Source organism: Pleurodeles waltl, chromosome 8 (genome assembly GCF_031143425.1).
Source record: "Pleurodeles waltl isolate 20211129_DDA chromosome 8, aPleWal1.hap1.20221129, whole genome shotgun sequence".
Classification (NCBI taxonomy): Eukaryota; Metazoa; Chordata; class Amphibia; order Caudata; family Salamandridae; genus Pleurodeles; species Pleurodeles waltl.
In genome coordinates this window covers 73,996,544-74,011,509 of record NC_090447.1, presented here as the reverse complement: position 1 = coordinate 74,011,509, position 14,966 = coordinate 73,996,544, and the positions used below count along the sequence as shown (strand labels likewise).

The following is a 14,966-nucleotide window of genomic DNA, read 5'->3' as shown; positions in this document are numbered from 1 at the left end:
AAACATTCAGTCTGTGGAACATGTTTCAGCAGGAGATGGTTTCCTTTACCTCTGTGGATCTTTTTGATAGGAAGAACTACACACCTCTACTGATAACTCCTTCTTTGCTGGTTGTCCAACAGCTCTTGTGTTTGATCTACATGGTGTGCTTTTTGATGACAACCTTGATTTGTGTTAATGAAAGCAGCAGGATAACTGGAGCATTTGCTATTAACCAAGAGCTGGGCAGGCTATATTGTATTGCATTGCGAACTCCTAGGCCTTTGGGGCTTATTCCTGCCTCTCTGCTGCGTCTCTCCACCATGCTCCAACAGTGATGGAAAAAAATGGCATTCCAATAATGTCCTCTCTGCCACACAAAATATCTTCTGACTGACCTCCATCAGGTCTGCAATTTCTGCTTGTCGTTCAAATACAACAAAGCTGCCTGTGAGTCCTGTTGCTCCTTCCGTTCCAAGAAGACTCTTTGCGACTGTCGGGCACGCTGTCTCAAGATGTCATGCAGGAGCGCCAACAACACCCTAGTCCACTTAGGTCCCAAGGACGAACATCATCCACAACCTTCAGCTACAGATGAAGAGGCTTTCTTTCCAAAGGAAATCTGTTGCTCTGATCTGGAGATCGAGGATCTTCCCTCAGCCCAGCAGTCTGTGAGTACTGCAACTTCCTCTCCCTCGATACCCCTCTCAATTCAACCAGCACTCTGCCTTTGGAATTGAGCAGCAGGAGCTATGCTGGTTCGGTCAAACCGGTTCTCCACAAACTGCAGAAGGAGATCAACACAAGGCAGAAACACTTGATCGTCCACCCGCATACGGGCTGGATCCTTGCCTGTCCTTCGGGGTTTGCTACTGTTCCACCCTTCAAACACCAGCTTTGTTAAGGCCTTGTACATTATAATTACACCAAAACAGCTCAAAAGGCAGATAAGGCTACCAGTCTCTTACCCCACCCACAACCATCCCCTAATCCTTGTTCCTCAGCCTTCACCTTCCCCACCTGCTTCTCAAGGGGACCCCCTTGACATCAAACCTTGGGGGTCTCTTCACTTGACATGGATGGGCATGGGGAAGGGTACAGTACATTTGACACTCCTCCGCAGGGTGACCCATGAGACTCTTATGACTCAGACCCCTGTGGATCACAGACCTTGACCTCTGTACCCTGCCTTTACATCCCCTCTGGACAATTCTACATCCTATCAGGAGCTCCTTGTTAGGTCCGCCTTATTCCATAAGGTGGAGCTTCACACAGAACCCCTAGAGCGGGGCTTACTTTTTGAAACCCTCTCCTCCACTCACTGCTCTACTCATCGCCTTCTTGTGCTTAAGGGCATGCTACCTCACTCCTGACATCTTCAAAGACACCGTCCGAGCTGGGGACATAACACCTAAGGTGAATAAAAAAAAGTAACATCTGCCCTACTTGACCCCATTTATATTTGTGGCCAGTTCCTGACTGTCACTTCTGCTCGTAAGCGAGCAGACTTCCAGGCCAGTTGGAAAGCCCCGCCACCAGAGAAGGAGAGTAAGCAAGTAGATGTTGCAAGCAGAAGCGTAGCCGCACAATCACCCAACCAATGGCATATCGCCAATTCAGTCGGCCTTCTTTCAAGATACGATTGCACTCACTGGGATGAGATCACAAAGCTCCTCCAATACCTCCCAGAGGAGCACACGAAGAGGGGACACAAAATAGTCTGAGGGCAAGCAGATACCGAACACTCCTATTCTCAGTGCCCTAGATGCTGCAGGGTTGTACGACGTTACAGCGCTTGACGAATCTTCACAAAATTTTCAAAAGTAATGCAACAGTTGGTACTGCTGCTGTCTTGAACGTTTCTGCGTGATCCGATAAGTGGGGGCTGAGAAAAGGGTGGGGGATATTTTGAGTCTCAAAACACGTTTTCCCCATGCATTTAACCATAGGGATTTGAGCATGACTACAGCCCAAACAATTGGACGGAAATACACCACATTTGGCAGGAATCTAGCTCTTGTTCCAGATAGTGTGCTTTATGTGATTTGGTCTAAATCCGTTCAGTAGTTTTTAAGATATTAAAGGCTAAAAAAAATATAGATATCTCAGGATGCGGAGGATCCGCGGATCTAACTAGCCCCGTGCTGATATCTGATTGGCTGCCAACAGTTCAACCAGGAAGTGTTGGCAGGCATTTTGGTACTCTGCTTAAGAACATTATTTCAAACAACTTCAACTCCTACAGGCTAACCACCACTAATATATGGGAGGACAAACTGCTTTGTAGTCTATGCACAGCATGTGTATCTGCAGCTACACATGCCATCGAATGGAAAATGTCACTTACCCAGTGTACATCTGTTCGTGACATGTTCCGCTGCAGATTCACATGTACCCTCCCTCCTCCCCAGAAGCCTGTAGTTGTTTAAGTTACATACATTTGTACATATGTATATACATTTACATTAGCATGTACATCTCTTACTTTGTACCTACATACTCTATCACTCCTTCCTTTACCCTCTGTGTGAAAACAATCTAACAATGGAGTCAATGCCCATGCGCAGTGGAACAGAAGAGGAGGAGTCACTCGATCCCGTGACTCTAAAACACTTCTTCGAAGGAAAAATAACGGGTTGATCAATCAAGCAGGCGAGTAAAAAAAAAAAAAAAAAAGGCCCCCAAAACACATTTTCCCCACTCACTTTTTTAAAGGGATTTTGAACAACGATAGTGCTGAAACCAAGGATAGTGCTGAAATCCCTGGAAGGAATCTCAACCCATTTGGCAGAAAGGTAGCTCTTGGTCCAGAAAGAGGCCTTTTGCTATTTAATGTAAATTTGTTCAGTAGTTTTAGAGAAATTAAAGTAAATTTAATTTTGTATATATAGGGAGACTAAGGATTCGCACCTCTCCTGATCTCGTGCTGAGATCTGATCGGCTAACAACACTTCAACAAGGAAGTTGGGGGAGCGGGAGTTTGAGGAGTGGGGACTTCGCACCCCCCACTGCCCTGGAGACCACCCCCTCCCGGAGGCTTTCATCTTATACAGGGAGTGCAGAATTATTAGGCAAGTTGTATTTTTGAGGATTAATTTTATTATTGAACAACCATGTTCTCAATGAACCCAAAAAACTCATTAATATCAAAGCTGAATATTTTTGGAAGTAGTTTTTAGTTTGTTTTTAGTTTTAGCTATGTTAGGGGGATATCTGTGTGTGCAGGTGACTATTACTGTGCATAATTATTAGGCAACTTAACAAAAAACAAATATATACCCATTTCAATTATTTATTATTACCAGTGAAACCAATATAACATCTCAACATTCACAAATATAAATTTCTGACATTCAAAAACAAAACAAAAACAAATCAGTGACCAATATAGCCACCTTTCTTTGCAAGGACACTCAAAAGCCTGCCATCCATGGATCCTGTCAGTGTTTTGATCTGTTCACCATCAACATTGCGTGCAGCAGCAACCACAGCCTCCCAGACACTGTTCAGAGAGGTGTACTGTTTTCCCTCCTTGTAAATCTCACATTTGATGATGGACCACAGGTTCTCAATGGGGTTCAGATCAGGTGAACAAGGAGGCCATGTCATTAGATTTCCTTCTTTTATACCCTTTCTTGCCAGCCACGCTGTGGAGTACTTGGACGCGTGTGATGGAGCATTGTCCTGCATGAAAATCATGTTTTTCTTGAAGGATGCAGACTTCTTCCTGTACCACTGCTTGAAGAAGGTGTCTTCCAGGAACTGGCAGTAGGACTGGGAGTTGAGCTTGACTCCATCCTCAACCCGAAAAGGCCCCACAAGCTCATCTTTGATGATACCAGCCCAAACCAGTACTCCACCTCTACCTTGCTGGCGTCTGAGTGGGACTGGAGCTCTCTGCCCTTTACCAATCCAGCCACGGGCCCATCCATCTGGCCCATCAAGACTCACTCTCATTTCATCAGTCCATAAAACCTTAGAAAAATCAGTCTTGAGATATTTCTTGGCCCAGTCTTGACGTTTCAGCTTGTGTGTCTTGTTCAGTGGTGGTCGTCTTTCAGCCTTTCTTACCTTGGCCATGTCTCTGAGTATTGCACACCTTGTGCTTTTGGGCACTCCAGTGATGTTGCAGCTCTGAAATATGGCCAAACTGGTGGCAAGTGGCATCGTGGCAGCTGCACGCTTGACTTTTCTCAGTTCATGGGCAGTTATTTTGCGCCTTGGTTTTTCCACACGCTTCTTGCGACCCTGTTGACTATTTTGAATGAAACGCTTGATTGTTCGATGATCACGCTTCAGAAGCTTTGCAATTTTAAGAGTGCTGCATCCCTCTGCAAGATATCTCACTATTTTTGACTTTTCTGAGCCTGTCAAGTCCTTCTTTTGACCCATTTTGCCAAAGGAAAGGAAGTTGCCTAATAATTATGCACACCTGATATAGGGTGTTGATGTCATTAGACCACACCCCTTCTCATTACAGAGATGCACATCACCTAATATGCTTAATTGGTAGTAGGCTTTCGAGCCTATACAGCTTGGAGTAAGACAACATGCATAAAGAGGATGATGTGGTCAAAATACTAATTTGCCTAATAATTCTGCACTCCCTGTATAGTGCGGGGGAACCACATGCTTCCCGCATTCCCGGGGACCACTACCTGCCTGGGGTAATGATCTACATTAATGCCACCACCACATTACACGCCCTCTCCCCGCAGCCCCGGGGACCACCAACTCCCTGGGCCATATGTTAACATAATAGAAAGGGAGTCCATTTTGGACCTCCAAGCCCTGGGGACCACCACCTCCCTGGGGGCAATGCCACATTGGAGGGGGGGGGGGGGAAACGAGCAATCCCCCTCGAGGGGCTACTGATGGCCATGGGGTCTGCCAGCGCTGGCTCCTGCTATATCTTGGGGGGGGGGGGAGTGCACAATAAAATATAAAATAAAATAATGAGCAGGGACCATGGGGGAGGCCTTAAAGCTCTCTCAGCGGTCCCGGATAGCCCATAAAGGGCAAGGAAAATAACTTTACAGTTGAGGGGTTGAGTCATTTCCCTCCTTTAATTTCTTTTCAACTGCAAATGTTTAAGGCTCATACTTAAAGTTGATCTTACTATTTTAAATTGAGAAATACATTTTTATTTTCAATTTGTGCAGAAATATATCATTCTATGTATATCATGCATCAAAGCCTAAAAACTCTCTCCCTCTCACAATTTGTGTCTCCCTCGTTCAATCTTTCTCCAACTCACACACCCACATAGACTCTCACACACCCACTCACAGACCCACGGACACACTCATGCACCCACTCACACACCTGCGCAGATACACACCCTCACTCAGACACTGATGCATGCACTCTCACAGCCACTCTCACCTCCAATACACCTATTGCCACGCCCTGAAAGATGGGCTGCGGCCAACTCCTGCCATGCAAGGCCAAAGGGCTGTGTGCAGAGTGAGGTTGGCTGTTTAGAGAGGTTGGCCTCAGGGACTGGGAAATTACGACACTCAGGGCATCTTTGATAAGATCATTGATAAAATCAATCTAATATTTACAGTAACATTTGTGGCGAAAAAACTGTGCATGACAAGGGTGCGAGTTATAGTTACCTTACGACACGAGTTATAATTACTTGAGAAAACTAACTATAATGTCCCTGTAACCTTTGTTTTTAAAGTGAATATGTGTGTATATATCTAAATTTTTAAAATTAAAAAATAAATAAATATATATATATATATATATATATATATATATGCTCTCTCTCTCTCCTTAACTAGACTTAACATATTTATTTCTGTTCTACTTTCTGTACTGCACTGCTGTTATGACTTAATCTAAAATAATCGTACCAATTAATAAAAACAAAAAAAAACACTAGACGTACGATGCGTGGTAAAAAGCATGCTTTGTAAAAGCACCAAAAAACATGCGTGGTAAAGGCACTGCATGGTTGATACTGCGCTTTAGAGGATGTTATCCATGCCACAGACACTGCTGCCAGGGGTAACTAATTCCAGAGTTTTTATGCAGACACGCCTGGCTCAGTATCTCCGGCTTCAAGTCAGAGGTTCATTAGGACCTGCTGAACATGCCTTTTGATAGCCAGCATCTCTTCTGCCCACAGGTGGACCAAATATTTAAAAAAAAAAAAATCAAGAAAGATATGGAGACAGCTAAGGCAGGGGAGCACTTCAGACGCTTGCTCCCTCGACTAATTGCTCACACACCCTATCATGGAGGATTCAGGGGAGGTGGTCTTCAAGCCTCTAAGTCCTAATAGAGCACCCAGGGACACCACTCCTCTCCCAGGGGTTACTTCAGAGGGTCCTACAGAGGCAACAGGTTTAAAGACAGAGATAAAGGTGGCTCACCTAAAGGAGCTGCAACCACCACTAAACCCTGACCCCCACCCCCAACACCAACTACTCAACATCGGTCAGGGGGCATCTCCAATGTTTATTTCCCACAAGCCAAACAGTCATCCCAAACTAGTAGGTGTTGGATATTATCCAACATATTTGTTACTGGAGCTCACTTACAAACTTACCACCATTCCACCTTGTAAATACAGACTCTCTCCAGCACGCCAAAAGCTTCTCAGGGAGGCGGTCCAATCGCTCCTTCTCAAAGGGGCTATATAACCCATCCTCTACCATCAGCAGGGCACGGCAGTCTACTCTCTGTACTTCATAATACCCAAAAAGGACTGGTCCCTCAGACCTGTTCTGGACCTCGGGCCCCTAAAGGAATACATACTTTCAGGACAGTTCCATGTGGTCACTCTGCAGCATATCATTCTGCTTATGCAGCAAGGCAACTTCAGGACTGCGCTCCACCTGAAGGACAACTACATGCTAATAAATCCAGCTCATTGCATATATCCCAGGTTTGTGGTCAGCGGAAAACATTACCAATTCAAGGTGCTTCCCTTCAGGGTTAGCACTACATCTTGTGTTTTCACCAAGTGCCTCACGCTAGTGGTGCACACCTACACAGACCGGGTGTCCATGTCTTAACTTATCTGGACAACTGGCTGATCAAGTGTCACCCACCAGCAATGCTGTGAACACTCAGGTCACAATAGACCACCTTAACGAGTTAGGGATTACCATCAATGCCATAAAATCCCACATCTAACCCCTCCAAATCCAACCCTAGCTGGGGGCTATGCCCAACTCAGACGTAGGCATGGCCTGTCGAACACTACCAGGATATAGTCCTTTCAGGCACTGCTTCCTGTTATCAAACCAGATTAACAGTTCACGGTCAGAACAGTCATGCACCTTCTAGGAATGATGGCCTCTTGCATTGCCATAGTACACCATGTCCGATTACGCATGCATCTGTTGCAGGAATGCCTAGCGCTACAGTGGTCTCAAGCAGAGGGTTATTGAGATGATCTAGTGTTGATCTACTGCCGCATTTGGTGTTCCACCACTGCAGAGAGCAGCAACAGCCTGTTGCAGGGGCGGCCTTTCCTCGACCCAGTTCTGATGAGGACTTTTACAGCAGACGCTTCTCTTACGAAATGGGGCATGATCTGACTATCCAAGGCCAATAGGAGCCCAGACACAAGTGCCTCCATATCAACTACCTGGAGCTTCTAGCCGCCCACCTAGCGTTGAAGACTTTCAGTCCTCACCTGATCTGCAAGGTTGTTCTTGTCTCAATAGACAATATGATAGCAATGCATTAACTTCAGAAACCAGGGCCCCGGCGCTTGCAGCTATTTCCAAGCATTTGGCAGTGTGCTCTCCACCACAAAATCCATTTGCTACCAAAGTACCTTCCGGGGATGAGCAATGGCTTTGTCAACCTCCTCAGCAGGATGAGAAAGCCGCAGGTCCTCCTCAGCTACTTCCAGAGATGGGGCTTTCCAGAAATATACCTGTTCACAACGGCAGAAAACGCCAAATTCCCAGACTTTGCCTCCAGGTTTCTGCACCCAAAGTCCATCGGCAATGTATTATGGATAAACTGGTATGGGATATTTGTCAACTCTTTTTCTGTCGCTCCCTTTCCTTCTGTTTGTGGTTTGTAGGCTTTGACAGACATCCTCTCTCTGGTTCCACTGGAGAAGCTCCCCAACAGGCTTGACGTTCTCATACAGAACCACAGAGAAATCAGGCACCCAGATCACAGGTTTCTCAACCTTGCGATCTGGCGCCTGAGGTCATAAAGTGGGTACCTTGATCTTCCACCTGAATGTGTAAGTATTCACAAGGAATGTGGCTGCCTGTTTTCAAAATAGACAACCTATCTCTCTCCAAGATTCCAGTCATTAAAGCTTTCATGGAAAGTTTCAAAAGGGTCATGTCTCCTTGAGACCCACTGGCCCCAGCACGGAATCCCATTATTATACTCAAGACTCATGGGTCCTCCGTTTAAGCCCCTCTACTCCTGCGCCTTTCTTTCTGCAAAGGAAGCATTTCTAATTGGTATCACGTCAATCCGGCATGTCAGTGAGTTACAGGGATTAACCCTGGAAAAACCCTTTTTCCAAGTTAGTATGGATAAGGTTGGCATTCACACAAACCCAAAATTCCTTTCTAGGGTAGTCTTTCACTTCCACCTTAACTAGTGAGGGGTGTGGAATTTAATAAAATATCTACTTGTCCATGGGGCAGGTTGCTTCTTAAAACTGCTTGCCCTGTAAAAAAAAAAGAAAACAAAATGTATTGTTCATTTGCATGTAGTGCAGTGACAAATTATGGCAGCAATCTCATTATGTAAGAGCTCTGATAATAGCCTTTCTGATTATGCCAGGGTTTATACTATAGTAGGGCTTGAATACTGGCATTTTCAAGCCCTGCTATAGCAATTTCCTTATTTTGCCACTTTTCCACAGATCTACATAGTGTGGTTTGAGGAAGCAGTAAGCCATAGTTCTAGGGCTGGAATGCCTTTCAGTCTGTGCAAACCTACTAACTTGCATGTTTTAAGGATTTTCACCAGCTTTTCTCTAATCTTTCCCCATACTGAGAAAGGTTGGAAATGTATTCCTGACCACGGCAGAAGTAGAAGTTCTTCCAGGGTTGGGAAAAAGGTTGTTGGCGGCAAAGAACGTGTAAATGTTCAATAGATTTTCGCATGAGCAAATCTACACATGGATATTTGCTTGAGCTAAAATGCAGTTAACAAATATTTTCTAGGAGTATGATTTCTTGGTCTTCTGCAAATTCTTGTGAATTCATGAAAGCCACTAAATCAAAGACAAATACCATAGGTGCACCTTTGTGACTTTCCTTAAGAATTTAATGAGGTCTGGCATTAACCAAGATATTTTGTTTTTATTAAAATTCTATTTCTCTTTTTATGTATCTATTTATCTATAGGCTGGCTTTACTGTGAGTGGTAGCATTCTGCTTTTCCACAAGGTGCATATTGGCACACACAGTAGTGTGGAGTTTTTGAGGCAAAAAAAACTTTATTTTTTGCCAATGTTTGTTACAGTGGTGAAGGCCTGGCAGCTCCCGCAACAAAGTGTTTTTAAAGCCATGTCAAAAGAAGACATGCATTGACCCCACCAAAAGACTGACAAGCACTGTACGATTCTTTTGGCTGTACCAGTGCTTATTTATTTTCATGGCTCCCATAATCTTGATGAAAATGGTTACACTGATTTTCCATTATGAACGTGTTTGGGAATACTGGTATTAGTCAACACACATTACTAAATAATGCTTCAGATAAATAGTACCTAAAATTTCACAGTAATTTAGCAAAACGTTTTTTTCCTACCTGCATTTTTTTTTCTGAACATTTTATTTTGTAAGTAAAGAATCATTAGTTTGGCTTACAAACTTCTGCAAACATTCGCATCTAATCAGAGAGCATTCTGGGATCATTATAAGTAGTCTCCTATTGGTAAACTTTTCAAACTTGTGTGCACTTTTTTTTATTTACTGGAAGCACTGTCCGTAGTGCAGTGTAACATTACAAGATTTATTTAGAGCGCTCACCCTAATAATAAACGCTTTGCATTAAGGAACCATAAATACAAGTTCGAACAGCATTAACATACGGGCACAAATATTACCTCAACTGCAGACCGTTTCCCTTCCCCGTCAATTGGCAGCCGAAGGGTTAGTGCTGCAGGGGGTGGGGCCTACTTGCCCTAAGGACAAAAGAAACATGAAAATGTGTTGTCCTTGACCCCAAACAATATGTCTTGAGCGTGGCAGTCCATTAAACTTCCTGACTCTGTTCTAAGGAAGGATCTATCCAAGTCAGGCATTGCGAGATGGATTGTTGAAAGCATCCAGACATACTATGATAAAGCTAAGGGGACTCTGCACACTCCTCCTAGGGCCCAGTCCACTCGAAAGAAAGAAAGGAGCCTCTATGGCTTTCCTGGGGAACATCTGCAAAGCAGCTACTTGGCCCACTTGGCACATTTTAACAAAACATTACTGTGTAGATGTACTAGCCTGCCAACAATCTAATGTTGATCAGGCAGCGCTCTGTACACTCTTTCAGTCTGCTGCAACGCCCGTAGGCAAGGTACAACTTTTTGGGAGCACTGGTTTACTGTCTGTGCACTGCATCTGTATCTACAGCCACATGTGCCTCGAACGGAAAATGTCAATTACCCTGTAAGCATCTGTGCATGGCATGTAGTGATGTAGATTCACATGCGCCCACCCGCCTCCCTGGACACGTATGGCAGTTGCAGTACCTCTTACCATTTCTTTTTTCCCTATTTCGTATAGACATTTCTCTGTAGATCAATTTACTTTCCATTGCATTATCTCCCACTGTGCTGGAGAACTATCTACAATGGGGCCGATTACCATGCGCATTACCAGCAAAAAGAGTTGCTATACTTAGTGACTCGAGAATTTATTTGAAGAACAGCAACTTGCACAAATCCAGGCCCAACACTAGATGGAAGGAATATGCACAGCATGTGAATATACAGCACTACAAGCCACAAACAGATGGTTACAGGGGAAGTTACATTTTCCTTCAGAATCCCACTTGACTAATGCCTTTTTTCACATATGATGCAAGCCTAGTTTGAAATGAACAAGCCTCCAGCAAGAAGTGTCTGTGGTTCAAAACTGTTACTGCACTACAGATGATTACGTTCAATATAATCTTGATCATTTAAATAACCCTGCAGTGCAGTTTGATGGGCCACTGCTTCTTGGGTGAATTAGTAACAGAACATTGCTGCTTGGGAGGAGGCTTTCTTGTACAAGAGGAGGCCCTCAGATGGACCTAATGCAAATATGCTTTTTAACATTCTCATTTCATCTGTTTGCTGCTAAGGTTGTGGCAAGTGTCATGATTTATAAATATGAACTGAGAATTTAATTCACCTTGTAACTTTCTGAGTAATATAATCCTGACAATCTAACAGAGACCCAAGTGTAATAAGCACATTACAAGACTGCAACATATCTTTGTTTCTTGTATGCAGAATTAAATTGTCGGGTATCAATTCACAGAATTGTTCTGTGCCTCATGATAGCGCTACTAAACACTGTTTTGTGCTTCTTGTACTTAACAATTGTGTATTTTTATGATGCACATCTATGACTGGTCCTCAACTTATGTAATAGACATTATCAAAAGTTATTGAAGAATTGGTTTGTGATGTATAACTATAGCTGTGATAGCCAATAATGAACTATGCTATTATTTAATTCATTATTTCATTCAAACGTGTATGTGTTTCCATGACCCTGAAGCCTCCTGTTGTTACGGCAGTCATTCAGCTTTCTGCTGTTACCTTTGGCATTCCAGATTTGGAGTGGAAAGTCCTCTACTGTAGGGATTCTACTAATGGGAACTCTTGCTCACAAGTTAAAAATGAATGACTTCTCGAGCAGTGGTTCTCCACACTGGTTGGTCGCTTTAGATTCACAGCTGGATCTTAATGCTTCATAGGGTTACAGCTTGAGTGATGTAAATTTGGAGACAGCTTAGTCATGCAAACAAAAAATGTCTCGTGCATGACCATTGCGACTGTAAAAAGCTTGCACTCCTGGAAGTATTGTACAGCATCAGTCCACTTGACCTTGTGTAGCTCCACCAAATGGCAGGACCAGAAAATGCTTCTTAAGGCTGTTTAACCAGTGTTGCATGTAGGGATCCAACCGGGTTCAATACTCCATTAAAGAGTTCATCATTGTCGGTATTATCGGAAACAATAGGAGAGATTGATAGGGATTGAAATCATTCTCAATTAGAAAATGAACTTTTTGAGCTCCAGGCTCGGTCGCAGGCATGTAAGTTTGCTTTGTGGATCGACACATTTGTGTGTTTTTCAATGTGATGTTGTTGGTTCTAGGTCTTTTATTGCTGTGTATACCTCCATAAAATCGTGTGTGTGCCAAATAGTTTTCTAAAAAATGTAAATGTTCACATTGGAGCAGTTTATTTCTCAAACTCGTTCCCTTCATAATTTCTAAATTCCAACATGCTCTCATATACTAAATTGTTTTCACAGATGGTGCTCCTTGAATTTTGCCTAATCTGCTATTGTGTGCACTGTGATACAGTTTGTTAATATTTGTAGATGGTATTTGGGAGCTAAGCTTTCCTCTAAGTGTGATATAGAGCATAAACAACTTTTATTGACTCACGTTCTTTTTCTTCCAGGTGTCAAAGATTGCTGCTTACGCCTTTAGTGCACTGTCACAGATTCGTGTGGATGCGAAAGAAGACTTGGTTGTACAGTTTGGGATTCCATGAGATCATTTGGCTTTCTCTCTCTTTCTTTCTCACTATCTTTCTTTTTTTCTTTCCCGTTTCTCGCTCAGTCTTTCTACAATGGCATCTGCCACTAGGGAATGTGTACAGATATAAAGATTTACTACTAATCAAATAGGCAACCACTCATTGGCAAGCACCTACCGAGTCGCACCTACCAGCACCCAGGTGCTTCCCGTTCCAGTTTTTGGAATGTGAAAGTCAAAATACAATGATTCGCTTGTACAGATCGCTTCCCCATGATACCTCCAGCATGCTTCAAATCCAGGGCTTCAGATGATTTAGACATGTTCACGAGAGGCTTATACTGCCTTCAAGGAATGGTTTGACTTTATTTTTGGGTATTTATACAGAACTCTCCAACCTTTTGGTCGAAAAAAATAGTTCAGTGTACTGTTCCTTCTCAGTACTTCTTTCTCCACCCCTCCAACACACGCACACACACATAATTGTAAAATATGAAGACTGTACCACTGGACTTTCCACACCCAACAAGGACTTAAAGTGGCACCTGTAGCAATAAGACCGCAGCCCACATTGTCTCTTAGCTGGATCTGGATTTCTCCACTCTGAACAAAGATGTGCTAAAAACAATAATTCTGAAGGCTTTTTTGCGATATGATCCCATAAGCACTTGTTGGATCTCTTGAAAGTAGTTTTCTAGGTACAACCATCACTTCTTTATTGTGTTCGAAAAGTTGAGTTCAGTCCAAAAAATTCCTTTGCTCATCGTTGTTAGACGATAGATTGACGGTATTCCGATCACGTGTTCTATTGTTTATCTTAAAATCACTACCTTTAGTAATCATACTGGGGAGTTGTAAACTGAAATATTTTGTTCTGGTGAAAAATGAGAGTTCTCCTAAAGCCACTGGTTTAAAACTCTCGACTTTAAGGCCTACCTATTGGCATTGTCCTAGCCATGGTCCGGAAAGATGGAACAAACACCAAGAAGCCCAATTCATTTAGATCAATACCTTGAACCTTTGCTTCAGACTTAGTTTTTTTTTTTATGTCTGTGGTTAACCCCAAGGGCTGCAGTTCAGACCCCCTGCCTTTGATTAGTTTACAAGAATTTATATTTTATCAAGTGGAATAACATTTCAGCTCCTGGTAAGGACCGTACCTTTGCACCTGCAGTCTACCCGTAAACGGTCAAAGAAATAATATGGCTTGGAGACAGATTATTGTTGTTATTGTTTGTTTTGTTTTTTAACCGAGCACCGCCAATAATTGTGACTAGCGTGTGTATGTGAGAACCGAAAATGTCAGAAAGTTTGTACTTTCTAACACACCTATTTTTTACATTTCGAATGGTTGGGTTGTTTTCTGTCACAGTATATAAATATATTCATCAATACCTTGTCTTTTCATTCTTTGTCTGTTTATTCTTTGCCTGATTTTGATGCACTTAGTCTAGAGGTGTTGGCCACAGCTTTGATTGCAGTGCCCCTTCAGCTATTGCATGCCTCATTGAAATTGTGAGCCTAATGTAGAGCCACAAATCTGTAAATATAGAAAACTAATTCTTCTAATTTGATTTGCTTCTGCTCCAGAATTTGATGTAATTCCAAGTTCCTTCAATCATAAGAAGTACAAATCTAAAGAACACAAAATTACTTTTTACTGTTTTAATTTTTTATAGGTATGAGTCATTCAGAATATATTGCCCATTGGGTAATTTGTTCTGTTTTTGCTATCATGGTGGTTATCAGTCAATGGTTGCTGATTACCAGTAAAGAATTCTTCATATAATCTATACATGAAAAAAGCCAATGAAATGACACTGTAAACCACAAGAGAGGCGCCACTGATTACGCTGTCATAAAATTTGGGTGCCCCTAATGTGATAAATTGACATGTCCGAATTTTAGGTTGTGTAGGTCTGGCTTTGTCAGGTACGCCAACTCTTCTTTTTTGGATGCTTATGTTAATGCAATTATTAGGAGGTGAGACAATTGGGTTCATTGAGTCTACAGATATTCTTGGCCTCTTCTTCCATCCTGTTCCACCTAAGCCTCAAAGTAGAGGGCAGTGAGGCCAGCTGCTGTTCTTTAGACCCCGTCTACTGGCCTCTCTACATCTCCCCTGATTGGTCTCTTCAGCCTGCCTACCTGTAGTGCAGCAATTGGGGTGTGGCCTAGTGACCAACCTTTCTTATACCTCCCATACACAAGCATTCCTTCCTTTTGTTGTATGAATCTCTGGTAGATTCACATTCTGTACATTATTCCACCATCTTGTTATTGGTT

General features: G+C 42.9%; 1 protein-coding gene across 1 annotated transcript in view; it reads left to right on the top strand.

The window, feature by feature from the left end:
• The window catches only part of LAMTOR1 (late endosomal/lysosomal adaptor, MAPK and MTOR activator 1), a 103,082-nt gene extending 89,003 nt beyond the window's left edge, over nt 1–14,079 (top strand). Inside the window, exon 5 of the mRNA XM_069203757.1 lies at nt 12,604–14,079. Coding sequence (XP_069059858.1) covers nt 12,604–12,696 — 93 coding nt within the window. The 3' untranslated portion in view covers nt 12,697–14,079. The remainder of the gene's footprint in view (nt 1–12,603) is intronic.
• Nucleotides 14,080–14,966: the final 887 nt, after the last annotated feature.